Source organism: Miniopterus natalensis, chromosome 2, assembly GCF_054644295.1.
Source record: "Miniopterus natalensis isolate mMinNat1 chromosome 2, mMinNat1.hap1, whole genome shotgun sequence".
NCBI lineage: Eukaryota > Metazoa > Chordata > Mammalia > Chiroptera > Miniopteridae > Miniopterus > Miniopterus natalensis.
The window spans coordinates 174,535,945-174,563,714 of NC_142082.1; the positions used below are offsets into that span (position 1 = coordinate 174,535,945).

Below are 27,770 nucleotides of genomic sequence, written 5' to 3' on the forward strand. Positions count from 1 at the left end.
TTTTATTGATTTCAGGGAGAGGAAGAGAGAAGGAGAGAGAGAAACATCAATGATGAGAGAGTCATTGATCGGCTGCCTCCTGCACGCCCCCTGCTGGGGAATCAAGCCCGAAACCCGGGCATGTGCCTGACTGGGAATCAAACCTAGATCTGGATCCTAGGTGGATGTTCATCTGCTGAGCCACACCAGCTGAGTCTGTGACTATTTTATTTTTTCAGACATTCATGTTTTAAATGTATTACAAGAGCCAAGACTGGCAACCTGTTAAAAAAAATACCTCCATGTGAAAAATACATGTAGAAATTTTTTAAATTTTTAGATATAATTGTCACTGAGTTAAGCAAATTGATTGCTGAAACCTAGATGGGTTTATTTCTTTCCAACAATATATTTCACTCACATAATCTTGAGTTTCATAATCACCACTTGTACTTCGGGAAGTACATCAATACCTGTGTGATCCAAGGTACTATTTGCTCACAGTAACCTTTGTTTCTTATATTGTGGGTCATATGCATCACAGATACTGTTCATAAGGAATGATGTTGTAGTAGGCTGCAAACGGACAGTTCCACGTTTTTATACAGGAAATATCTAAAATTTCAAGGTATATCAGCTGTTGTGGTGATTGAGTTTAAATATCCCTGCAGGGTCAGGAACAAACCAGCTTTCCCATAAGTCGTTGTGAACGCTGGGGAAGTCCCAAGGTTTATGTCTTCCATTCCAGTGGAGTAATTTTGCTTCTTGCAGAAAATGCTCCGAATATCTGGTATCTGGACTCCAGCCTTTATTGTGTTTGGAGAAAAATAATAGGTTTGTTAGAAAATAAAATTTTATATATTAAAATTTGAATATAAGTTCATTATAAAAAAACTAAAACAAATCAAAGGGTATACAATGAAGAGTTTACCACCGAACCTAAATCTCCAAAATGGCCATGGTTTGAGTTTCTCATGAAATCCTTTCAGTAATATCCTACCTGTACACCAGTATGTATGTAAGTGTGTGTATATGTTATGTATTTGTATATATATGTACACATGCATATTATATATGTATTTTTGAAATTTATTTGTAACTTGCCTTTTAAAATTACTCTTAGGGAACTTTCCACAGTTGCACATATGGATTACTGAATTATTTGTCGTGACTACAGAGTGCATCTATGATTATTTATTTAGCGAGTTTCTTCTGAAGGATATTTAGGTTCTTTCTGTCCCTTTATTAGAAAAAACAATTCTACAGTGAACAATCTCCAAGCATGTCTTGTGCATGTATACAAATACAGGGTGGGGCAAAAGTTGGTTTACAGCCCTGGCCAGGTAGTTCAGTTGGTTAGAGCATCATTCCTGATACGCCAAGGTTGTGGATTTGATCCCTGGTCAGGGCACATACAAGAGTCAACCAATGAATGCATAAATAAGTGGAACAACAAATATTGAGGTTTTTTTTCTCTCTAAAAAATATAATAAAAATGTGGGTTTTTTTAAAATATATCTTTATTGACTTCAGAGAGAGGAAAGGAGAGGAGAGAGCAAGACAAACGTCAATGATGAGAGAGTCGTTGTTCGAGCGCACAACCCGGGCATGTGCCCTGACCAGGAATCGAACCTCGACCCCTTGGTTCCTGGATGGACGACTCAATCACTGAGCACAGCCGGCTGGGTCAGACCCACTTTTTAACATCTGTCTCCATCGGAATATCATTCCCCTCCTAAGTAACCACTAGAGACTGTATACATTTACCCTAATATTGCTGTGGCTAAGAATATGTTTAGTTACCTCTTCCAAAAGTACGTAATGATCTTGAGAATGTAAATCGCTTTTTAAATATCCTTTAAGGTGTTAAATTTTTCTTTTTTGTAAGAAAGGAAATTTCATTTTTCTATTTTTTTAGAGAGAGAGGAAGGGAAAAGGAGAGAGACATTGGTGTGGGACCAAAACATGCATCAGCTGCCTCCCGCACGCCCCTACCAGGCATCACGCCCGCGGCCCAGGCTGTGCCCGCAGCCTTTCTGCGCGCAGACAACACCCAACCAACTGAGCCACACTGGCCAGGGCTGTGATTTGATATTTTCGAGAAACAGCAGCCCATTGAGTAAAGAGAGAGTGAATAGCTAGGGTTACATTATTCTAGTTTAACAAATGATGTAAGAACAAAGCAAAATCCTGCCTATTACTCATAAGCAGCGGAGGAGGTGGTTTGGGGCTCAGGGTTCCAGGTACCGGGGAACCTGCACAGAGGAGACGTGCGTTTGGGGAGAGGGGCCTCCCTGTGACGAGCCTCACTAAGAAGGACGTCCTCTCTCTGCTCTACAACAAGGACTGGAGGGCTTGCAATTTTGCCTTTAGCTAAATATGTTTCATAAGTTTTTAATATTTTAAGCCTGCCCATTTAAACCCAAACTTGATACCCAGTTAGCACTGCATTGCTTTCTGCTTTCAGAACACTCTAAAACCAAGTTATTTTTCAAATGATCACTGTTCAGATTTACTTTGTAGACCATCCCTGATTTCAAAACCCTCAGCACAGAATAGGTTCCTTTCTACAAAGAAAAATGACTTCTCTCCCTGGGAAAGATTCTACCCCTTTCCACTTGTCAGTAAGTTAGGTATTTCATAAGATGTAATTCTGGGTCTCTGTTCCAAGATCATAAAATGCTCTAAACTTATCGATCTAAGCTCCATATAGCTGTTCCTACATAACATTTTTTATAGACATTCACTTTAATGGGATTTTCTGCACATTCATTACATTGAAATGTTGATATTTGACCTAACAGTGAACCCAACATTAATATAAATCAAATCGGGTGGAACAATAGTGTCCTTAACTTCCCTGTGTTGCTTTTATGTGCATACAGATGCTCAGGAAAGTCAGAGAGTATCTGGGAATGAGCAGAAGCAATCCATCAGAATCACTAAGAGGAGACGGGAACCCAGCTTCCACAGTTTTGTCTGTCTTTTCTTCTAAAAGGAAGAGTAAGGGAAATACCACCTTATAGGATTGCTTTCAAAATTAGAAATGATGTTCACCTTTATCATCAGAACTTCGCCCAGTGCCTGGAAATGCAATGGGCACTTGGTAAATGTAAATCCGTAATCCATTGTCTCCAATTCTAAAATAATCCCCAGTTTGAGTGAACATGAATGTCTCCATGCCTGGCTCTTTTCTAAGCAATATACTTGTGTTTGGTAATTTATTCCTTGTAAAAACTGTAAAGTTCCATTAGCTTCAGTTAACGAATGAAGAAACTAAGGTGGAGAGGTTGAGTAGCTTGTCCAGGATCATGGCTAACAGAATTGGGATTCCAGCCCGCGCCCTAGGGCCTGCCCTCCTGTGAAGAAGAGTGACTGCACAAAGGACACCCTCCGTAACAGCTTTTCAAAAGGTGCATTGCCAGCCGGGGCTCCCATCTCCTGAACACCAAGGGGTGTCAGATTTGATCTCCTGCCGGGGCACATGCAGGAGGCAACGGATGGATGTTCCTCCCTCCCTCTCTCTCTCTCTCTCACCCCCCCTGCTTCCTCTCTCTAAAATCAATAAAAAGCATATCCTAGGGTGAGGGGGAAAAAAGATACATTGCCGGTTATACAAATGCATCACAAGCTGTTATGCTCACTCGCTCAGTTTAGTCCGCTGTAGGCCACTGCAAGAGTTCAGTGACGGCGTGTGAAAAAGTTTTGACAGTGAAAGTTCTAACAATAGTTCAGGTTTTTCCTGCACCTACTGTATGTATGCTAAGGGTGAGGCTAATTGCTTTCCATGAATTCCTAGAAGCATGCCTCTCAGGTAGGCCGTTTTCATCAGTTGCTTTTGCAAATCCAAGCAAGGAGGGTTAAATGATGTGTCCAAGGTGCTCTCCAAGGTCACCTGAGGATTCGAATGGAGGAAGCTCATGCACACTTTCCCCACCTCAGTGCTCACCAGGTCTATAAAATGCACATTTTATTGGTTTTCTACAGTACTTACCCAGGTGCCTTATGTGCCACAGGGGGTTGATTGTGGAGTATTTCCCATGAAACACGATCAGCATTGGGGAGGTGGCCACCCCTCCTCCCAGGGAACTGCTGTAGAGATTTTCCCTAAGGGAAGGAATAGAAGAGCATCATGTGGCCTGGAGCCCCACAGACTCAGAGAAAGTAGAATCTAATCATTTTTTAAAATGCAGGACAGTCCCTTACTATAAAATAAGATTATGGTCTTTCATTTTCCCCCGACTTTGGATTTTGAAAATTGTCAAGCCTACACAAAGTTGTAAGCAGAAAACCATGAACTTCCATGCACTTCCCCTAGTGTGAATATTTTGCCTTTTAATTCTCAGGCTATTTTATAGCAAACATAGAAGATCACATTCTGATCCTCCATTATTTAGAATAAGTGTATTTACAAATTCATTTATGATGGTATTAAAAAATTCTAGGAAAAAAAGGCAGGACAGGAAATACAATGACATGATCTCAGTGATTGTGTTAGAGTTAATCTCTCTAAACCTCAATATGAAAAATGATACATTTTAAAAAATTAAACCCTAAGAAGCCAAGTTGACTTCATAAAATAACCCCTGAAAACAAATCTGTGTAAGAAGGAGAGACTCGACTAAGATAAACGATACTCAGTGGAAACCGTTCACTCGGATTCTGGGAGAAGACTGGAAGTCACATCATTAAACAATTTCCTAGAAAAACGTTTGTATTATAAGGATTCCGCAGGATCTCGCTTCCTCTGACGTATCACTTGAGAATACATTTTCATCTACTGCCCCGTCTCTTTCTGACCTAAAATGTCTATAAATATGTATAACCCCCCGAGCTATGCCGAGATTGACGGGACAGTTTGGTCCCCCGAGGCGGGAGGGCCGAGCCTGCGCACTCCACGTTTCTCTGCATCCACTGCTCCAGCTGCCTGGTGATGCGCTGCTGCTTCCACTCGGTCATGTTGGCCACCATCACGCCCGGGTTGAAGGAGCACGTGCTGGGGCTTATGCCGAGGTCTTTCACCGCCTGCTTGCGGTAGTCCAGGTAGCCCATGTACGTGTTCTGCCAAGGGAGCGGCGTGCATGCAACATGGAAAAGGAAAGGGTCATTTTCTTGGGACCACTGGGAGGTGTCTGGCTTTCCTCCTGTCACTGGCCACATCCTGGTGTCCTTGGCTGGTTTCCCCTTGTGTCCCAGCTTCTGAAAGCTGGGCACCTCGGGCCTCATTTCCCTTCTTGGGACTCCCCGACCGCCGCCTCCAGTGGGGTGGCTCTGAGTGCCACCCGGGGAGACGAGCTGGCCCCCCTGTGGATTTCCCACCCCTGCGCCATCCGCCAACCCAGGGCCTCCTTCCCGATGCCTAGCGAGACGGCTCCACTTATGCCCAAGAGTGTTCCGATCCCATCCCTAACGTGCCGTCCTACAACCCGCCCTGTCTCGGTTAGTGGCAATAACTGAGGCAAAAACACACACAAAACACCAGGGTTATTAGGTTATCCTTCACTCCTTTTTTTCACTCACTTTTCATCCATATCTGTCAGCAAATCCTGTCGGTCCCACCTTTCAAAATATACCCAGAAGCCAAGCACGTCCCTCTGCCTCCGCTGCTGCCGTCTAGTTCAGGCCGTAATCACCGCTCACTGGATTCCTGCAAGTTCCTCCTAACCGGCCTTCCTGCCTCTTTTACCCCTTTCAACCCCACTCTGTCTCCATGTTACTCATCTGCTCCAAGCCCCTCTAATGCCTTCCCGTCTCTTTCAGAGTAAAAGCCAGAGTCCCTAAAATGGCCTGGCCTGCCCCGCCCTGCCCTACACCATCTGCTCGCCAGCTTCCATTACTCTCCCTCTTGATCCCTCTGCCACGCTGACCTCCTTGTTCTTTAATCCACCAGACACACCCCTGCCTCAGGACCTTTGCACTTGCTGTTGCTGCTTCTTAGAATGTCTTTCCCCTGCTTAGGTGGGTCCTTTCATTCTTTCAGGTGGAGGCTCACAACGCCACCTCAGTGGAGCCCTCCATGATCACCTTATTTAAAATACAGCCCCACCTCCACCCCGATCCTCTGTTGAGTATTTTACTTGTCTTCCCACTAGAAAATAAGCTACACCAAGGCAGGAATTTTAGTTTTGTTTTGGTATCATTAGTACCTAAGACAGTGTCAGGCACATAGTAAGCACTCAGTGCATAGCTGGATGAATGTAACAGCAGGCAGGACATATTGATTCACCCCCACGGGCTGCCATGATCTACCTCAGTGGGATGCTCAAATATGACATGGAAGTAACAGAAATACTCAAGAACTTTCTCCGTGCCAAGCGCTGTTCTAAGAACTGTACACAAGACCTCATTAATCACATGCCATTACTTCACGTGTATGAACTAATTAATTCTCACAATGACTCTTCTTGTATTTGACAAATAAAGGAAAAAACAGTTAAGTAACTTGCCCAAGGTCACAAAGCTACTAAGTGATGAAGCTGAGATCTTGACCAAGTCGGGTCTGGCCACAGAGCTTAGGCCTTAAAAGCGTGTCACACCTTCAATGTCACACATTTAAAAATTATCCTCTAGAACATTTTTTGAAGAATGGTGTTCAATTCTTAGCACCTTGTATTTTACGGCCGTTCTTTTGGTTTCAGTATGACATACAGGTTCGCCTTTTCTCATTTCTACCAGGGTAAGGAGCTCTTTCCCCTTGAACAAAAATCAATATTTTCCTCTACTGAAAGGGGGGAAAAGCAGCAGTTAAAACTCTGAAAACAGAACCAAAGACTCAGCAAATCTCTTTTACAGAAAACACCCGCTCTGACCGAGAGGGAGGCTAAGAGTGGCCTAGATAACTGTAATTTCTGGTGCATTTGCTACAGGCCGAACACGTGGACAACACGTTATTTCACCACAGCCCACAAAACACGACAACATAGATACTATTGTTGCCATGTTTCAGATAAGGGAAGTGGCTCTTGCAGGGTCCAGTAACTTGGCCGGGAGTCTGTAAGGAGTGGAGCTGGGGTGTCAATCGGGAGCCCGGGGCCTTGGGCTCTGCCCCCAGCAATCCAGACGGCGGGCTTCCCGGGTGTAGCTCACACCCATCCTGCGTGGCGGGCGGGGAAGTGTGAGAGCGCAGGGCGCAGGCAGGGTTTCTGAGGCAGCGTCTCACCTGCAGCCCCACGAGCCTGTGCCTGTCCTGAAACGAGGGCAAATCGCAGTCATCTGAAAAGGCGGCCGCGTGGCCCAGGGCCAGGGTGGTGTCATAAAGTTCTTGGATATCACCTGCATTTAGAAACACCAGGAGTTCAGATAGCGAAGCATTAATTTTAGGGCTGAATAAAGCCGCGGAGCTTAAACTAACCCCTGATTTTGCTACGGGTGAGAAGTGTGCGATCCCTGATTTCATGTGGCGTGGCAATTTGCTTAATAAGAACAGCTCAGATCCATTTAGAAAGCCACTTGATAAGGAGCTCAGCTGGGCATTGGCCAAATGTCTTTATTTCTATTGATACGTAGGTACCACACCAATGTTTATCTTATTTGCGTTTAATATGTTTTTTTAATTGATTTCAGAGAGAAACATTGATGTGAGAGAGAAACATTGATCTGTTGCCTCTCATAAGCATGGGAAGACGCTCAACCAAGGGAGCCACATGGGCCCTGGCTATCTTATTTGTATTTAAATACCAAAACTGAGCTCACTTCTAAGATAGTCAGTGAGACTATCTCTCCCCTACGTTTTAGGGGTGCGCAGAAAGGAAAAGCTACCAAGCTATTTATCTCAGTCTTGGACCATCTGAGAGTGGCTCTCAAAAAGGGAGCTGGACTGTCCAGGGAAGTGCTCATCAACCCCTGCTTTCAAAATATCCCTGAGTTTACAGCAATACTACACTCCCAACTCGAACAGGCAGGAAAAGTCACTGGGCAGCTACTTGAAAAAATCAAGAGAGACAGTCATTCTACTCAGGGGCTCCTCTTCCAAGTGGTCTTGGCCGTCGGCGAGTGTACCTTGTACAATGACATCATCGTCCAAATAGATGACTTTTTCATGCCGATGGATAAGCAGAGGCAGGTAAAACCGAACAAAGTTCAGCTGTGGGAACAACAAAAGAAACAGCGCTGGAGGAGAGGCCCGTGGCTCAGTGTCTCCCAGGGGTGCTGGTGGGTCGGCCTTGCCCGTGGCCTCGGCTCAGTCCCAGGTTTGGAGCAGATAAAATGGGGGCTGCGGAGATGCCCTCCCCGGGCTCCTGGTGCCCGACTACTCTGGGCCCGGGGCTGAGCCCAGCACTGGGCCTAGATCCAGTCCCCCACTTCTCAGACTCCACCACTTTCACCTCTGTGAATTGTTGCAGTGGGAGTCAAGGGGATCCCTTGTTAACCTTTTAAGCCACAAATTGCCTGTCACTCAGTAATTTGACTACTGTTAACTAAATCAGCCTTACACACACACACACACACACAGGCATCATCTCCAACAATAAGCTCAACCTCTTAGCTCCTGGAACCAGAAAAAAGTCAGAAAAGCACTGGCTGAGGGTGAGAGTTGTATTAGCCACAACACGGCTTCATCCAAAGTCCCAGCTCAGCTCACGCTCCAATAACAAATATCTGGAATTACGGACCGGTCATGTTGTTAGTGGGCTTAGAATTTAGTACGTTTTCAAGGATGGATTTAAGCAACAATTATACATAGACGGTGGCTACATTTTCTGTAAATTCGTCATTAACGCCACTCTTTATGCGGGAGAGAGTCGGTCCCTGTTGTAAGAACTCTTACTGTGAAATACCTTAAGATTCCAAAGCTCCGGGAAGAGCTGGGGTCTTCTGAAAATATTATCTTAGTTGATACTAGGGAATATATGATCGTTATGCTAGCGGTTTTCTTTGGCTGCTGGGAGACTCCAAGGTAAACGTTATTGCCAATCACAGTACACACAACAGCCCATGGGGCTGGGAATATTTTTTCCTGGCCTCACTGCTTGGCCTCTGCCCCCACCCCGCAGGCATATGGGGGGTGGGGGTAGAGTTTAGTATATAAATCCCGATTTTTTCCCCCCACCTGGTCTGGTTTAAATCTTTCCTTTATTATTACTATTCATATAACTTTTCTGCAAAGGAAATAAAACAAAATAGTAATAACCAAATATCTCCCCAGATCCATGCATTCTCCACAGACATAAATACGTCCTACATTTTCTGAAGCTTCATTTCTTCTTTAATAACTCTGTCATGTTTGTGTAAGCCATCTTGAACCCTTTCTGGAGCGGTGGCTTATGAATTACAAACGAGCAGAGTTCGGTGGAGATCTAACAACCGTGAGGCCTCAGAGCCCTTCCGTCCGCACCCCGGGGGCTAGAACTCCACGCTGGACGGGGCTCACCGAGGACCTTGCCCAGCGCACGCGGGCCCCTACTCACCGGCTGGAGCAACTCGGGCCTCGACGAGTCTGGCCTGATCTTCCCTTTGAGGACCATGGGGTTGAATTCCACGACTTTAAAGTTTATTTCTCTCAGTTTAGAATGTTCAATCCATTTTCTAAAGAGATGACCAAAAAAACCCCAAAACCTCTAGTATATACCTCAAACTGCCCGTTGCTTCAATCTGTTGCCTCCTTAGAAAGTTAAAAATAAAATGTGTGTAACCGTAGTAGAGTTTAGTATATAAATCCCGATTTTTCCCCCCATCTGGTCTGGTTTAAATCTTTCCTTTATTATTACTATTATTATTATCATATAACTTTTCTGCAAAGGAAATAAAATAGTAATAACCAAATATCTCCCCAGACCCACGCATTCTCCACAGGCAACTGGAAGAACGTAACATGTACCCCGTTTCTTAAAAAGCAGCATCTGCAGTTGCTGGTACCATCTCTGCCCCATGTTAACAACTCTGTAGTGTTATGAAGCGGGACACTCTCCACCCTCCTAGGTGACTGAAGTCACTCTTACCCTGCTGTGTTCTATGCTCATTTTTTATTACATGCTTGCGTGTTTAAAAAATTTTTTGTATGAATTCTTTACATATTTTGGGTAGTAATCTTCTGTCTATAATACATGTTGAAAATATTTTGTCTAATCTATTTTAAACACTTTTTTATAGTGTATAAAATTTAAAAGTTTGTAAATGTCATACAGGCAAATCTGTCAGTTTTTTCCTTATGAGTTTTGGACTCAGGGAGTCACTCTCCATACCAAAATTATACAATTATCCTACATTTTTATAATACATTTAAAATTTGATTTTCTGTTTATTTTTTCTCAATCCAGCTCCAATGTATTTCTTAGTATGGTGAGTGATATGAATGATATCACTTTGTAGTTCAAAGATTATAATTAGTGATGATTCTGAGCCATATTAAAATGATTATATTATACTAATATTCTTTCAGGTTAAGAAAGCAAATAAAAGAGAAACCATTTCAGGGAGAAAGACTTTCATATAAACTGCTTAAGGATTGGGGTTCTTTTAGTTCATGAGACCATTCAGTTGTGCAGAATGACACACTGCCCTGCCAGATTAGTGAGGCTTCCTTACTAAAATTCCTTAGCGAGGCAACACATTTGTCAGGTCACAAAGTAAAATAAACCTCAGGTCATCCCTTCTTAATTCGAATGACATTTCTCAAATGAAAAAAAAGAAGGAAATCTATTTAAAGGAGAGAAAAGAAAGATCGAAAGAAAGTAGAAAACTCCAACGTCTCTAGTACACGACTTGCCGTATTCTCGACAGAGTGTTCCGGAGCCCAACTACATAGAACAAAATGTTGGCGTCGGTGTTGCTGTAGATGCTGTTGATGGCGGCCATCGCGGCCCCCATCCTCCCTGCCGCTGCACAGATCACGACGGGGATCTCATCTTCCAGCTCCTCAGGGGTCTCGGAGTCATCCTCTGGAAACATCAAAATCAGAGTCTTGGAACATGAAGGAATTTCACAGTGGAGTCAGTTAAACTTGCCTCCCACACTCCCCGGGGAAGGCGGCCTAGTGTGGGAGAGGCTGCCGACCGTTCTCCAATAGCCAGCCTTTCCTAATTCCCAGAAACAGGACGTTGGGATTTTAGCTGGCACATTGCCAACTGCTAAGACTATTTTTCCAGACTCCCTTGCAGCTCTATGCCATCAAGTTCCGAAGAGTGGGATATTAGTGCAAGTAATGTGTGCAACTACTGGGTTTGATTTTATAAGAAATTTGCTTTCCCTCCCTTGGCTGGAGTGTTGATATGATGGCAGCCACCTTGGGCCGCAGATGGGAGCTCCCTGTTGGGGACACCAACACCATAAGACAGCAGGGATCTTGCTCAAGTCTAGATGACTGTGGAACTGACACCTCAGACTGTCACTTGAGAGAGAAAATAAACTTCTATTTTGCTTAAGTCACTATTTTTGGGGGGAGAGAGGGGGAAACTCTCCTACAGAAGCCAGTTGGATAACCTAACATATGCACACAGTTGAAAAACATGTGAAGAACTGAAGAGCCTCATTTGAATCAACAAGTCCTCAACTCCTCAACTTTTTTTCCTGAATTGGAATATTTACCTCGCCTACGCTGCCATGAAATGTACTGCTTGTGATCTTCCTTCCCTTATCCACGTTCTAGTTAAGTGTCTCAAAAGTTGACAGAAAGAGAAAGAAGGTACATGAAAAGCATGACTAATACGCAAAATCGACAATTGATCACTCTTTTGAGCCTTGGCGATCATATAAAATACTGATAACACATACATGTATTATTTTAAAGCTGAAATGAAATCGTACTTTTTATGGTCTTCTGCAACTTTCTTTTTCCATTCAACGAACCATGGGCATCTTTGCATGTCAGCATTACATTCTTTTGAATGGTATTTCATAACTGGTTTTATTTTAACACTGAATAGGGTAAAAATTGTGATTTTGGATCCACTCATGTGGTCCAAACCCTGTGTCAGCACATAGCTGATTGATCAGTTGGGGTGTGCACTTCCTTAAAGTTGTTTAACAGCTGTTATCAAAGCTATTATTTCATTCCATGGAGAAAGGAATGTGGTGGGATCAGCTGTTCAAATGCGTTGGTTTATGGGCAGGGAATGAAATGTGAGGAATCAAAAACTTAAAGTTCGGGCAACATTTGACCTTGTATGACTTCCTTTCTCTCTCTTTCAAAAATTTAAAATTATTTATTGATGAGAGAGAGAGAAGCATTGATTCGTTGCTCCACTCACTCATGTATTTGTTAGTTGACCCTTGTATGTGCTCCAATGGGGGATCAAACCCGAAACCCTGGCACTTTGGAATGGCACTCCAACCAACTGAGCACTCCACTGTATGGACTGACTGTGTTCTGTTCATCTCTTCACTAGTTCATCTGCTGTGGATTGTTTCCAGGTTGGGGCTCCTATGAGTGATGCCCTACAAACCTGTGCGCACATGTCTGTGTAGAAATTACGTTCTTTCCAGATGCTCCTGATGTTGATTTAAACCAGATTATACATATTCTTAATTGTTTTTAATGAATTTTTATATTAAGAAAAAAGCCAGCTTTGTGAGAGCAGGTACATGGTTTTGCCCATTTTTGTGTGCCCAGTGCCTAAGTATCTGGCTTTTTTTTAAAAAGTGTGGAATGAATGTGTGTGAAGCACCAAAATAGGAACCGAGTTTGTATTTGATTAATACAGCTACGGGTAATATTTTTCTCTTCTGTATTTTCCACAAATGAGTGTATTTACTTGGCTAATATAAATAAGTAACTTAGTTAAAAATATCACAAACACACTACCAGTGCTTCCTAATTTTTGTGGGAGTTGACTGTGTGTTTTGTGGCTGCACAGATGCCCTCTCACACAATCCCCCCTCGAGGAGGGAAGCGGGGCTCCTCTTGCAGCTGGAAGAAGATACGGGGTGAATGCAGGATCTATTTTTAAGTTGACAGGTATGAGGCCATTTGTGCACTGATGAGAATGAACCAGCAAGGAGAAGAGAGAGGGCAATTTTCATAAGCAAAATCATCGAGACTCCAGCGGGATGGAAGGGGAGCAGGCCGAGCAACGTGCGGCCCGGGAACCAGCAGTGTCGGCATCCACCGGGAGCTCACGGGAAATGCGGAATCTCAGGCCATGCCCTAGGCTCTGACCCAGCACCTCTCTAGGTGGGACACTGATATTCTAGGACACGACTGAAAACTTGGCCTTGGGTGGATATTCAAGCAGGTCCTCGGGGCTGACCAAATTGTCTCTGGACCCAGCTATTGAAAGGGCTCAAAGGAACATATTTAAACTGAGTTTCTAGGTATCCCAGGTTGATGAATAACCCCCGTTTTTTAAAAAATGGGGGGGGCCTAGGTGGAGGGAGGATTTGGGGGGGAAATAGGGGACATCTATAATAATGTCAACAATAAAAAATAAACTTAAAAAATATAGTTTTAAAATTGTGGTAAAATACATAATATAAAATCTACCATCTTACCCATTTTTAAGTGCACTGTTCGGTGGTATTAAAGACATTTACACTGTTGCCCAACCACCCCCACCATGGAGCCCCATAACTCTCTTCACCTTGTAAAGTTGACACTCTTCCCGTTAAGCAGCAACTCCCCACATCCCCTTCCCCTCGGCCCCCGGCAGCCACCATTGTGCCGTCTACCTTGATGATTTTCACAGTCTAAGCACCTCACCTAAGAGCAGCCACGCGCGGTTTGTCTTTTGTAACTGGCTTATTTCACTTAGCGTACCTGCTTCTTTCTTGAGCACCTTCTCCTTGTGAACTTTCTTGTACAGAATCCCACAGAGGGTCACAATCAGAAGGAACAGCAACACCTGATTAACTGAAATTAAAAACAAACAAACACATTCAAGCTCAACCTATGGAGCTGAAGTTGTGGAAAATTTAGAACAGCCATGTAAGGAGCTGCCTTTCCTGACATACGGAGGAGTGGTGGTCTGGGGCCGTTCTTTGAGCAGTTGGCACGCACAGTAAAGAGTTAGCCTGCGATTCTGTTGATATTCAAGGATACTAATAGTTGAAGGAGGATCCAGGGATAAATAACCCCAGGCGGTCGGATGGCAGAGGCTTAATGACTATATGATCCTGCCTTTTCCATGCATGAACTGTGTTCAGAATAATAGCCAACATTTATATAACACTCATGATGAACCAGTACTTAGAATATGTGTTCTTAGCCGTTAGAGCCCAGCTACCTCTCAGTTCATTCAATCACTGGTCAAGGGTGACATGCAGAAAATGTTTGCCAGGGGGGAGAGGTTGGAAGACCCCCACCCACCCACACACGTCTTTCAGTTCTGAGCCTCCAGGAGCATCTGTCCCAGGACAGCGACACTCGCCCGTGGGATCTGCTGGGAAGTGGAGTGATGCAGAACAGTGTTGTCATCAGTATGAAACACGTACCACTGGCTGTGCCGGAGATGGTGGAGGAGGTTTGCATTCATAGCCTGAAGTCGCACTGTCATAGCGTGAGAAATCAGCCCTAATTTCACATGTAAGCAGGTAACAAACGCTGCCCAGAATCGAATAACATTGTTCTAATCAGATACAGTCGTACAATCTTTCTTTTTATGGTAGGCGGTAACTGGGTTTCTATTTACAGTAAGGATATAAACTTCCCATTATAAAGTACACTTATAATTTTTAAAATGAGTCCATTTAAAGGAAACAGTTGTGCATGGGGCAGAAGGAACAGCTGATGAAGCTGAGAAGGCCCCGAGCTGCTTCCTGGAGCAGGAAGGAGCTGGCGGGTCTCCAGGAGGCCCTCCAGGGCCACGTCCCCGGGCTCCCCTCTCGGCCTCTGGGCTGTCAGACTCGGCCAGAGACAACCAGCCACTACTCCGTTTAAAACAAAACTACAAAGGAGCAGAAGGTAAGGGGCAAAGTTCCAGAGGTTATCAGTCCATCTGATTAACATTCGCCTGCCACAGCCGGTTTGGGGAAGTGACCCATCTGACTACCATCTGACCCTTTCAACCATGGCTGTTACTACTGATGTAAGGTTGACAGATAAAAATACATATATATATTTAGCATAAGTATGTCCCATGTATTATTTGGGATATACTTACTAAAAAATTGTTCATAGTTTATCTGCAGTCAAATCTAACTGGATATCTTGACTTTTCATCTGCTACCTCAGGCAACCCTACCCTGAGGGTAACAGGAACACAATTAGGTTACTATGTTTTCCCCTAGATTCACAAACTACTGGCTCTAAAATCAGGGGAGAAATGGGTTTTGATGGGGTTTGAGATTATATAATTTGAGGTAACTCTTTAAGAATACAAAATTACAAGTGCTAAATTAGATGGGAACATGAATATTTATTTAGATCAAAAATAAACAGTATTTGCAAGTTTTATAGAAAAGTATGACCCTTCTCTTAATAAGTCCAACTCTGACCAAAATACTTAACAACTGTCCATGGGAAATGATGATGCCAAGAACTGCCTGTGGGAAAGCTACCTATGATAATCCAGGCAGATTTCAGAAGTGAAAAGAAGGAAAGAGGCCAAGCCCCCGCATCCCAACAGCCCTCCAAAATATCTTGTAATCATGATGTTCAAAAGTCGTAATCTTACTTTTTCGTAACAAAGCCATGTATGTTCACGTGGATAAAAACTGTGACCTGTGGATTAAAGAATAAAATTTTGTTTAAAACAGAATCAACTCAGAAGTCATTATACAATTTTTTAAAAAAATACATCTTTATTGATTTCAGAGAGAGGATGGGAGAGGGAGGAAGAGAGATAGAAACATCAATGATGAGAGTCATTGATCGGCTGCCTCCTGCACGCCCCCTACTGGGGATCGAACCCGAAACCCGGGCATGTGCCCTGACTGGGAATCAAACTGTGACCTCCTGGATCCTAAGTTGATGCTCAATGCTGAGCCACACCTGGCCAGGTGTCAATTCTGAAAGACTATGTCTTTGACTATCTGATAAATGACAAATTGTGCAATCATTCTTTATGTCCTGGACCTAGAATTTTGGAAACTAAATATTTCTTGAATGGGTGGCTCACCTCTTCAAAATGATTTCTCTGGCTGTACAAACCATGCAAAGGGCCCCCAAGAAATAATCTTTTGTGTTCAGGGTTCTTTACCTTCTGCAAAAAGAGCCCTGTCAGCCCTCTGGGTTAGCAGATCAGATGGCACTCACTAACGGAAGCGTCACACAAGAAGCTCTCTCGATGTGAAATATCAACCCCATGCCTTTATTTCTGCTATCATAATTGCATTCCTTTGATAAGGAAGCTTTTATCTCTTCAGGAATCCCTTGTGGATACAGAACCATCCTTGGGAGGGGCACACCTACATTCAATTCAGTCATTCATTTATTGTTTATTAAGATACTAACAAAAGTCCAACACCACGCCACGTACTGGGGATGCACCAATGAACAAATCTGTCCCAGTCCCTATCATCATGGAGCTTTCAACCCAGTAGGGAAAACAGGTGCTAAGATTCAACACATAAAATAATTAGGTTATGATAAGTGCTATGAAGGAAACAAAGGTGCTGGGATAAAAAATCAACAGAGGGGAAAGGAATTAGGAAAAGCTTCACCGGGGAGTGGGCATTTAAGCAGAAGAAAGAGCAGGAGCCAGTCAAGTGGAGAGAATGCAGAAGAGCAAGGGCCCTGTGGTTGAAAGAGCTCTGAGAACTCCAGGTACTGCAAGAAGGTCAGTGTGGCTGGAATGTAGTAGACTAAGGGAGCTGCCGGCCAGAAGAGGCTGGAGACAAAGTGTGTCGTCTGTAAAGGAGTTTAGATCAACAGAGGTGGGCGGTACATCAGGAAAAGCCTGATTTGATTAGAAGCAAGGCATCTTCAAAGGACAGCTAGAGAGATGCCAAGGACAGATTTGGGATAAGATTTGTCAGCTTTGCATTGCTGTACACTGCTCAGAAGTAACTAAGATGCCCACGTTTTCACAGCTTCTTCAGATCACTGTTCAAAAGCCCTTCTGCCTCTGTATTGAAGATTACAGAAAATAAAGAAGGGGCCAGGACACAAAACAAAAGAAGACTTTTCACATGATATTCTTACAGGACTTATACTGAACTTACTTAATAACCGGCATAGCTCTTGGCACTAGTCAATTAAAATGGGCGTCACTGGTGTCCCACTGGTGTATTCTGGCTAACAAACAGCAGCCTTGGCACCTACAGAATGTCGAATCACATGAATGTATTATCTATTCAAAAAAATAAACAAATAGTGCCTGTCTGGTATGGCTCTGTGGTTGAGTGTCAACCCATGAACCAAGAGGTCACTGGTTCAGTCCTCAGGGCACATGTCTGGGTTGTGGGCTCAGTCCCCAGTAGGGGGCGTGCAGGAGGCAGCCAATCGATGATGTTTCTTTCTCATCGATGTTTCTATCTATCCCTCTCCGTTCCTCTCTCTCTAAAAATCAATAAAAACATATTTTTTAAAAATAAATTAAATAAACAAATAGTTAAATACAGGATATTCTAAACACACACACACACACATGATGCATTATATTCTGATAAGTAATGAGAGTTGCTGTCACCTCATCGACCGTTCTCATTCTACGAGACCAACTTTTACTTTTACACAGAGCCCTTGGCTTTGCATGAGACAAAATCAGGGTGAATTCCAAGAGGCTTATCGAATAAATATAATCCAGGAACAATTTTTAACAGAAGAGGCCAACTACTTCTTCAGCAAATAAAGAATTGGCCTTATAAGAACTATTTTTCTTCCAAGATATTTGATATATGTTGATAAGAGAATTTCTTTGTGGTCTCACAGATTTCCATAAATTTCCTATTGTAAACTTCCATAATTAGAAAGTGTGCTTTACTTAGGGAAACACAAATGGTGTTGTATAGTAAATATTCAGCACACCTGCTTTTTTTACAAAACAAAACAAAACAATAAGCTTCATTCCTGTGACACATATAATTTATTAAAAGAATATTATCAGGTCAGCTTCAAATTTTGACTTGTTGACTTTTAAATGTTTAAATATTTCCATGCAGAATTTGCTTATTTGGTTGTATCATTCTATGAATTTTTACACATGCATAAATTTTTGTAATAATCACAACAAATGAGATAGAGAACAATTCCAACAGTCCCAAAGAATTTCCTTGTGCTTCCCTTTCGTTGACAGACTCTAGCCCCTGGCAACCACTGCTCTGTTCTCTGTCCCTTTAGCTTTGCAGTTTCCAGAATGTCATAAAATGGAATCATATGGTATGTAATCTTTTGAGACTCTTCTTTCACTTAGAAAATGCATTTGGGATTTAAACTTGCTTTTCAGTGTATCAATAATTTGTTCCTTCTTAGTGCTGAATAGTATTCCATCCTACGGACATACCACAATTTATTTATGCATTTACCCACTGAAGGACATTTGAGCTGTTTCCAGTGTTTTCTTATTATGAGTAAACCTTCTGTAGACTCTTGTTTTCAGGTTTCTGTGTGATTTTAAGTTTTCACTTCTTTATAGTAAATACCTAGAAGAAAGATTGCTGAGTCATTTCATAGATGGGTGTTTAACTTTATAAGAAACTGCCAGTCTGTTACTTTGAATGGCTGTATTATTTTGCATTTCTACTAGCAATGTAAAAGAATTCGAGTTGTTATGCATTCTTGTCAGCACTTGGTATTGTCAGTATTTTTTATTTTACCTGTTCTAATAAATCTATTTCACTGATTTTAGTTTGCACTTACTTAATGGTTACTGATGTTAAGTATCTTTGTAATGTGCTTATTTGCCATCTGTATATGGTTATACTGGTTAATTTTATGTGTCAACCTGACTGAGCCAAGGAGTGACCAAATATTTCGGTCAAACATTATTCTGGGTGTTTCTTTAAGGGTATTTTTTTTTATAAGATTAGCATCAAAGTGGAAGAGTAAGCCCTCTCTGATATGGGTGGGCCTCATCCAACTAGTTCATGTTCTGAATAGAACGAAAAAGCTGACTTTCTCAAGTAAGAGTAAATTTCTCCAGCCTGGCTGCCTTCAAACTGGGCCATTGTCTTTTCCTGCCTTCAGACTCCAACTGAAATGTATGCTTGTCCTGGGTCTCAAGCCCCCCAGCCATCAGGCTGGATCTACACCATTACTCACCCTGCAGATCTTGGGTCTTGTTGGTCTTCATAGTCACATGAGCCAACTCCTTATACAAAATCCCTTCTCCATACACACACATCCTATTGTTTCTGTTTCTAGGAGAGCCCTAATACAGTGGTGAAGTGTCTGTTTAAATCTTTTGCCTATTTTTTAATTGATTCATTGTTTTCTTATTTTTGAGTTTTGAGAGTTTTTTACATATTCTGGATACAGGTCCACTGCAAATACTTTCCTCCAGCATGTGACTTGTCTTTTCTTTCTTTTAACAATGAATTTGGCAGAACAGAAGTTTTTAATTTCGATGATGTCAAACTCATAATTTTTTATGCGTTTTGGTATCATAAGAATTTTTGGCCTAACTCAAAGTCGTGATTAGTTCCTTCTATGTTTTCTTCTGAGAGTTTTGTGGTTTTATATTTTATACTTACATTTTGAGTCAATTTTTGTATATAGCATAAAGTATGGGTTAAAGTTCATTTTTTAGCATATAAATATCTAGTTGTTCCAGTATCACATATTAGGAAGACTGTCCTTTCTACTGAGTTGACTTTTTTCTTTAATATTTCATTCCAATTTCAGGGTGTCCAAAGGGAGACTAGAGATCTGTTTATTTGTGCTCTGAAATCCCTAGAGGTGAGTTTGAATCTAGAGGGTGAAGTGTTTCCCGAGGAAGGGAGAGAGGGCTCAGCACGGGTTTTAGATTCTCTCTTATACTTTCCACAAGAAAAATTACAGATTTGGATAGTCATCGGTGGCTAAAACGTGAGTTATATTATCAAATAAAGAGTCAACAATGTGCTCAAAGTGGCACCAGGCTTAAGGAGACAAGGGCTGATTCATCATGAAAAAAGTTTCAACCAAATATTTCCCCAAATTCACATCCTATCTTTTCACAGTATTCTGGAGTATTTAATTTGTGCTCTGACATCCAGAGAGCTAACAAACTGTTCTCAAAACACAGCTGTTACGACTCTGCTTCCTGGTTGTCCCGGTTCACAATTTATCTATGTGCTTATGACAATACCTTACATATTTGTTAGAAGCAGCGGGGACCCTGCCTGGGAAGCTCAGGTGGTTAGAGCATCATCCTGATACATCAAGGTTGCAGGTTTGATCCCCAGTCCGGGCACATACAAGAAGCAACCCATGAATCCATAAATAAGTGGGCCAACAAATTAATGTTTCTCTCTATATATGTAAGTAAATCAATAAATTTAATTTTAAAAGAAGCAGTGGGCATTAAGAGAGGCATGGGATAGCTGGGTGGTTTTGATTTTTTTTAAAATGAAGTTAATAATTAGAAAAGAATTTTAGATTATAAAATTCATTTTAGTCTGTAAATCTAAAATTAAATTTGTCACATTTATAGGTTCACTCACTTCTTTGTAGCATTTTTCCAATCACCCCAGGAGCTGGAAACTGACTTCTTTCATGTTAGGGGGAAAAAAGTTAATTTGCTATAAATAACAATTTGTCTTGAAAACTCAAAGTTTATTTTAAATTAAGTTGGTTCTTCTCAATTATGGTCCTTCAAAGGAACTTCGGAACTTGACATTTGACTGGAGGCAGCAGTGGGCAAACAGAAAACACCACTCTTTTGAAATTAGCGACGTGACAGAGACAGCCTGCTGGACGCGGTCAAGACAGGCGGGGTGTCACAGCACCCCGGGGCTTCTTCATGAACCAGAGTGTTGAGAAAACTTGTTGGAAGTGATCTGGGGGAAACTCTTCAACAGAGGTTTCATTCAAGTCTTTAGCTCACTGTAAACAAGCAGCTACAATGGGCCTTTATATTCTCCCGGGTTCCCCGGGCTCTGAGCGCATTCGCGGCGACCCTGGTCCGCTTCCCCTCTTGCACCTGGGAAGGAGTCGAACCAAAACCGCACTTTACTTAGGACTCTTCTGAGGTTGCTTTCAGGTACTTTTTACCCACTTATGATTTTAGATGATATGCGTTCAGCGAACTTCTTGAGACAATAGAAGCTTAGAATGGCCTTTGGCCACAGGACACCCCCTGGCCCCCACTCCCTGAAGGAAGGCCACCTAGTCCCAGGGGAGGGATGACAGGGTAAGACCAGAAAGCTCCGCTCCGAGTCCCTGAGGCCAGCTCCTCCTTGGGTGTCCAGTTAGCTAAGCCAATAAATTTCCTTTTTTCCCCTTAAACTGCTTTGAAATGAGGTTCAGTGTCTTGCAACCAAGAATCCTCACAAATACATCCCCTGTGGCCGGAATGGTGTGCCCACCAGGGAGGGGTTTGCAGGGGCCAGACAGTAATAACACAGTAGCTACCCTTTACTGAGAGCTTCGTTTGCACCCACCTCTATCCTGACCATTGAGCGCATTATCTCCTTTAACTTTTACAACACCTTTCAGGTGGGTATATTATTATCTCCATGTTTCAAATGAGGAAATTGTGGATCAGAGAGGTTGAGTAACTTGCTCAAAATCACACAGCTAGTAAATGGCAGGGCAGGAATTTGAAATTAAGGGCTCTCTGACTTTAGAGCCTGTGTTCTTTTACCACAGGCGCTTCCCCAGGAAGCAGGTGAGTTGAGCTCCAGGTGACAGATGTTACCTCGTGCTGACTGAATTGTGCAGTTCACAGGGAAGGTTGGTCTGCTTGCCCCTGAGAGCTCGGTTACTCTGACTACTGAGATCATGCCAGAACCAGAGAAATCGTTAATGTTGACTCATCTCTCCCCTGTCCAGCATGTTGCCAACTCTGAAATCTCAGGAAACAGAGAATGGCACATTTAATTGAAGGCGCAGCGGCGGTGAGTCAAGGAGGGAAATTCCTGAAGCGGATTCTCGTAGGGAACCTGAGCCACTTTTAGAACACAAGGCAGAGAGAAGTCCTTGAGAAGCATGCACTTTAAAAAGAAAGCCGGGTATATTTAATTTTTTTAAAATATGAAGTTGTATAAGGATTCCACAGGGCTGATTGGCTTCCCTCTCTCCCTCCTCACGGTTTCCCCCCGTCTGTGACAGTGGTGCCTTCTGTCTAGGCTACTGTGCATTGGTGCTTCTGGTACTTGCAGTCGAAAGCATTTTAATAAGTTAAGTAGGTGCTCCGGGAATGTTTGCAGCTCCTAGATTGTGCGGCTTTGGGAGAGGGATCAGAGAGGAAGGGAGAGGGAGAGAGAGAGAGAAACATCAAGGATGAGAGAGACACTGATGAGCTGCTACGTGCGCCCCCCACTGGGGATCGGGCCAGCAACCCAGGCATGTGCCCTGACCGGGAATCAAAACATGACCTCCTGGTTTCTCTCTCTGAAATCAATAAAAACATATTTTTTAAAAAAAGAAAGAAAAAAGAACAGAACAAGGACAGTCTCCTATGTGACCACAATGCCCTTATCACACCTTGGAAAAACAACAAGAATTTAAGAACATCTGGTAAGCAGATGTTATTAAATTTCTCCCATTGTTCCAATATCATCTTTTATAGTTTGGTTGTTGTAGCTTTAGTTTCTTTTACTCTTAATCAACCCCACCCCACGCACACTGCCTATTTATTTTTTATGACCAACTCTGACCAGTTCGGTAGGGTTTTCAGTATTGCTAATTGAGATGGAATCTAACACTATCACCAGACTCACGGTAAGTTAAAAAAAAAAAAATTTTTTTTTTTTTTTTAAATCTGTGATTGATTACTCATGTCTGCTATGGGTTCAGGTTAGGGAGGCATTAAAAAGGGCCTGAGAATCAAAAGGGAACATAAAAGAGGAGACCCTAAAAGGCATTGCTGAATGACTTAAGTCCTGCAGACCATGAACCAGAGTGGAAATATCATGGGCCTTGTCATTAGACAGAGCTGACTTTGAATCTTGGCTCTGCCCCATTCCTTAGCTCTGTAATTTTGGGCAACTTATAAAACCTAATCTCTAAAATGGGACTGTTCTGCAGATTAATTTAAATGACCAATAATAATAATAGGTAATACTTAAAAATTTTTATGTGCCAGGCATGGTCCTAACACCTTTATAAACAATACTTCATTTGATTCACAAAACAACTCTTTAAGGTTATTATCCCCAATTTACCAGTGAGGAAGCTACAGTTCAGGAAGGTTAAGATCCTTGCCAAGGGTGATACAACTCACAAGTGGCAGAGCCAGGACTCGGGCAGGCAGCCTGGCTCCGAGTCCACATTCCCTACCACCTTCATAGCTACTACAAGCCAGCACTTTCCACTGCTAATTGTTACCATTACGCATCGAGCACCTGAAAAACTCTGTGATTTAACTTAGCTCTGAAAGACTTGCACCCTGAAGTTTGCACATGCAAAAACCCCATTTAATAGAGCATGTCATCTCAAACCAGGCAAGCTACCTACTCCTGAACAGGACAAGTGCATGGGCTCACCCGAGAGAGAGAAAGTAAGAAAAAATCAGGACCTAGGAACTTGGCCTCTAACAAAACATCATGGCCTTTTTGCTTTTTGCTGTAGCAGGAAAGGTTTGCTAAAGATGCACCCAAATCCACAGGACAGGGAAGCCAGGTGAGGGAGTCTTCAGCATGTGGGGAGCCCGCCCGGCTTTCTCCTGTTGGGAAGGAGGCCTTCCTTCACACAGTGGCGTTAGACCAGGTGTCAACAAACTAGGCCCCTGGGCCAAATCCTGCCCAGCATTGGTTTTTGTAAATAATGTTTTGTTGGAACATAGCTGGGCTTACTCTTTGATTTCGTCCGTGGCTCTTTTCACACTATAACAGCAGATCTGAGTAGTTGCACGAGAGACCATATGGCCTGTAAAATCGCCCACTGGCCCTTTGCAGAAAAAGCTTGCTGATCCCTGCTTTCCACTTTTGGCTAGATTTTCTAGATATCGATACGGCACATGTAATCAATATTAGGTCCTTGATCAGGGAAGGAGAAACAAGACAGCCCCTTGGGATTTGGAAGCAGCCCAAGTGCCCATCAGTAGGCGAGTGGATAAAACAGCTGTGGTCCTTTTATACAACAGAATACTACTCTGCCGTAAAAAGGGAGAAGATTTTACCCTTTGTGACAGCATGGATGGACCTGGAGAGCATTATGCCAAGTGAAATAAGCCAGTCAGAGAAACACAGGTGCCATATTTCACTCATATGTGGAATTTAATGAACAAACTAAACTACCAAGCAAAATAGAGACAGATTCATAGAGAGCAGGCAGTCAGCTTGGGGTGGGGGTGGGGGGTTTGGGGGGTGGAGGGATTGAGCAGAAAAGAGAGAACTCATGGACATGGACATCAGTGTGGTGATTGTGGGTGGGGGGGATGAGTAGAGGTGGAAGAGGGCATAGAGGGGATAAATGGTGATGAAAAAAATAAAACACAACAACAAAAGAGAGATATCCCCTTGGGTATTCACCAGGGGAGGTATGAAGTAGGACGTCCATAAGAGGAACCAAAATGAAAACAGATGGAGCCAGAATCGGTTATGGCAGAGTGTGCTCCGAGAAGTGTTCATCAACGTTATGTGATAAAATGATTCAAGGGTCAACTGGCAACCACTGTGTTAAACAACTTTAAGCAGATTTCTCTACTGCAGGACTTCTCAGTACCTTTAAAATGCCATTATACCTTGAGATTTCTGAGAGGGAAAGCTCACAAAGCTCATTTTCCCCAAGGGACCATCTTCTTCAGAACATTCCTTGGCAAATGCTGAACGAAAAGGAGCCTTTAGAATCATGCTCTCTGGGAACAGAAACGAAAGCTGTGAGTGCTGCGGCTTAAGGAGCATGACTGTCTCTCGGCAAGGAAGGAGGGAGAACAAAGAAGAAATAAAGAGATCCAGAGTGGAAAAAAAGCAAAGAGGTGTTTGAAGGGATGAAGCAAGAGAGCAGGGCCCTGGAGAGACATAAGAGGATAGGAGGGACCCGTGGACGACTTGAGTATCAGAGAGGAGGTGTCAAAATTAGGGCTGCAGCCCAGTGCAGGATGTGCGGTCACTCATTGTCATCACCATCGTCATCATCAGCACCACCAGGTGGCCTTCCCCGTGGCCTCATTACTCTGCAGATCCTTTAAACGTATGATGTCACTTAATGCCCATTTTACAGGTGAGGAAATAGTGTCACAGACGAGTTAAGTCCCCAGAGTCAGAGCTTACAAAGTTTGTAAGTGGCTGTGCCTAGATTCAGCTCCGGGGGTCTGACCCCTGGGCCCGCGTTCTCACCACTGCACTGCCCGGCTCTACTTCTAACTGCATTAAACGGGGGCTGGAATTTCCTTACGTAGCACAAAAAGGATACTGAATAGAAATGTAACAGCACAACATGTGGAGCAAAAGACAAAACCAACCAACCAATGTCACTTTGGATGTTTAACTGCACAGGGCCAAACAGCTAGAGTACTGGCTTTTCCCCCTCCCGCAGCCCAGCCAGATGTTTAGATATCATCATATCTCATAAAGTGAACGTAAGAAGACATGTTTTGAATGTTAAAAAGCATTTTCAACGTGAGCACTCACTAAGCTCTTATCTTGTCCATGACTCTGTATTTACAACGAGCTTCATTTAGATTTCCACATATTCCGGTCCTTTTGGGGAGGGGAGTTGGGGGAACCTCAGAACAGCTTCGTGGGACAGATTCCGAAAACATGAATTCCAGATCAGTTAAATCTTTTGTGGCTCAGAAACGTACCTGCATTAAAGCTAGACTGGCATTTATCTGTGTCCTAGCTAACTGCTGATTTCCATGTTTAAAATATGCGATGCAGACAGTAAATCCCAGCATTTGGGGTAGGCGGGGATAAACCCGGGTCTGGAAAAGCAGTCCAGGATGTGAACAGCTTGCACATTGAGGATCCTGGAGTTGCTACAATAGCAAAAAATAAAGCTCCAAAAAATAAAAAAACAAGTTCCATTGGAATGCTACAAACATTGGCTGGGGCTCCAGAAGGCAAACTTGGTGTGGGCCAGTCCACCTCTGATTCACTTTCTTGCATCTACAGCAAAATAAAGGGCTGGCACAGGGTAAAAACGGAAAGGCTGCCACGCTGCTTGGAAGTTTCTGTTTACCTGGTGGTGACTGGCGAGGGCAGGGCTCTGGGCTCCTGGGTCCAGAAGAGCTGCAGGGCTGAGCGTCCAAATAGCGACTGGCCCCGGGCTGCGGCCCTTCACTCCGCGGCCGCCGCTTCTAAGATCCCATTGGGAGACCCAAAGGGCTGGCGAGCCCAAGGCCAATATTACGTTTCCAAGACAGCATTCCTCCCCGACTCGCACCCCCCCTTTGCTTGCGTTGACTCCGGAGCAGCTCGGGTTTCTCCCACCCCCGGGCAAAGCAGCTGGGAATCCGGGTGTTGCGCTGGCGGCCCCGAAACCACTTCCAGATGTGCTGGCGGGCAGCTGGGCTGGGCTGGGCCTGGCTCCCTCTGGCATGCGAGCCACGTTTCCAAACCGGGGCTGCTCAGGAGGAAAAGCAAATGCTTGGAGGGTGAATTTCTACCGCATGCTGGGTCTAAGGTGAGCTTTCCAGCAGAAATGGAAAATAATGTTCATAGCGATTTTAAGAATATCTTTTGAGATGCTAGCTTCTCCTGAAAGCTAGTGATTAAAATGTCGCTGTCCCCAAATCGCAGCCCAGATAACAACTGTGGTCTCATTCTACCAAAGCAATGGTAAGTGACAGAAGTCTCCAGAAGGTGTTTTGTGCCTGAACATTGGAAAGAAATCGGGCAAAGTACCAACCCCCACCCCACGCTGTGTTGTTCTGTGTTTCTGTCTCTGATTCTCAAAAACCCAGGAAGTGGTGCCAGCAGTTTGCCAGGGATCGTGGAACTAATTTCTGCAGTGGCCCCTCTCCCGGGTTCCTATAAGGAAATGAGGACACCCCCTGCTCACTGCCTCCTTCTGAAGTGGTGTTGCCATAAAAAAAACAAGAAATATGATGTGAGCCACGCGGTAATTTTAAATTTTCTAGGAATCACTTTAGGAAATTTACAAAGAGGGAAAATTAATTTTAATGATATACTTTATTTAACCCAATATACACAAAATATTATCATTTCAACAGGTAGTCAATATGAAACATTATAAACCACACATTTTATATCTTTGGGGTAACTAAGTCTTTGAAATCTGGTATGTATTTTACACTTGCAGCAAATCTCAATTTAAAAACTAATTTCATCAGAAACAATTGATATGTATTTAGATTTCATAAAATGTACAGTTCAAAAGTAAATTCACATACCCAGGCCATTCCAATCATACTTAAAAATTTTCCAGCCCGGCCGGGTGTGGCTCAGCGGTTGAGCGTCCAGGTGATCAGGGTTCGATTCCTGGTCAGGGCACATGCCCGGGTTGTGGGCTCCATCCCCAGTCGGGGCGTGCAGGAGGCAGCCGATCAACGACTCTCTCATCATTGATGTTTCTATCTCTCTCTCTCCCTCTCCTTTCCTCTCTCTGAAATCAATAAAGATATCTTTAAAAAAAAATTTTTTTCTAGTAACTGAATTGAATACCAGTTTTTCAATTTAAATTAATTAAAACTAAGTGAAATTTAAATTCAGTTCCTCAGCTGCACTAGCCACATTTTAAGTACTCAATAGCCAATGTGGCTAGTGGCTACTGTGCTGCATGAACAGTAATTCTAAGAGAAAGGATTTAGTGGGGGTTTTTTTTCCCGACTTGATCTTGAAGAGTGGGAATATCCCAAATAGCTTCCATTTGTACAGAACTTTGAACATGGGCAGTGCTTTCATATCTTCTACTTTATTTTATTCTCACAACA

General features: G+C 43.1%; 1 protein-coding gene across 1 annotated transcript; it reads right to left on the reverse strand.

The window, feature by feature from the left end:
- On the reverse strand, window positions 1-26,227 carry GLT8D2 (glycosyltransferase 8 domain containing 2). Its single transcript, XM_016223230.2, has 10 exons — window positions 26,057-26,227; window positions 15,525-15,571; window positions 13,670-13,762; window positions 10,685-10,856; window positions 9,387-9,504; window positions 7,978-8,062; window positions 7,139-7,251; window positions 4,874-5,040; window positions 3,974-4,086; window positions 1-785 (listed from the first exon to the last, which is right to left on the reverse strand). Exons 2-10 carry the CDS (start codon window positions 15,541-15,543, stop codon window positions 613-615), a joined length of 1,053 nt encoding a protein of 350 aa, XP_016078716.2. The 5' UTR covers window positions 15,544-15,571; window positions 26,057-26,227; the 3' UTR covers window positions 1-612.
- Window positions 26,228-27,770: the final 1,543 nt, after the last annotated feature.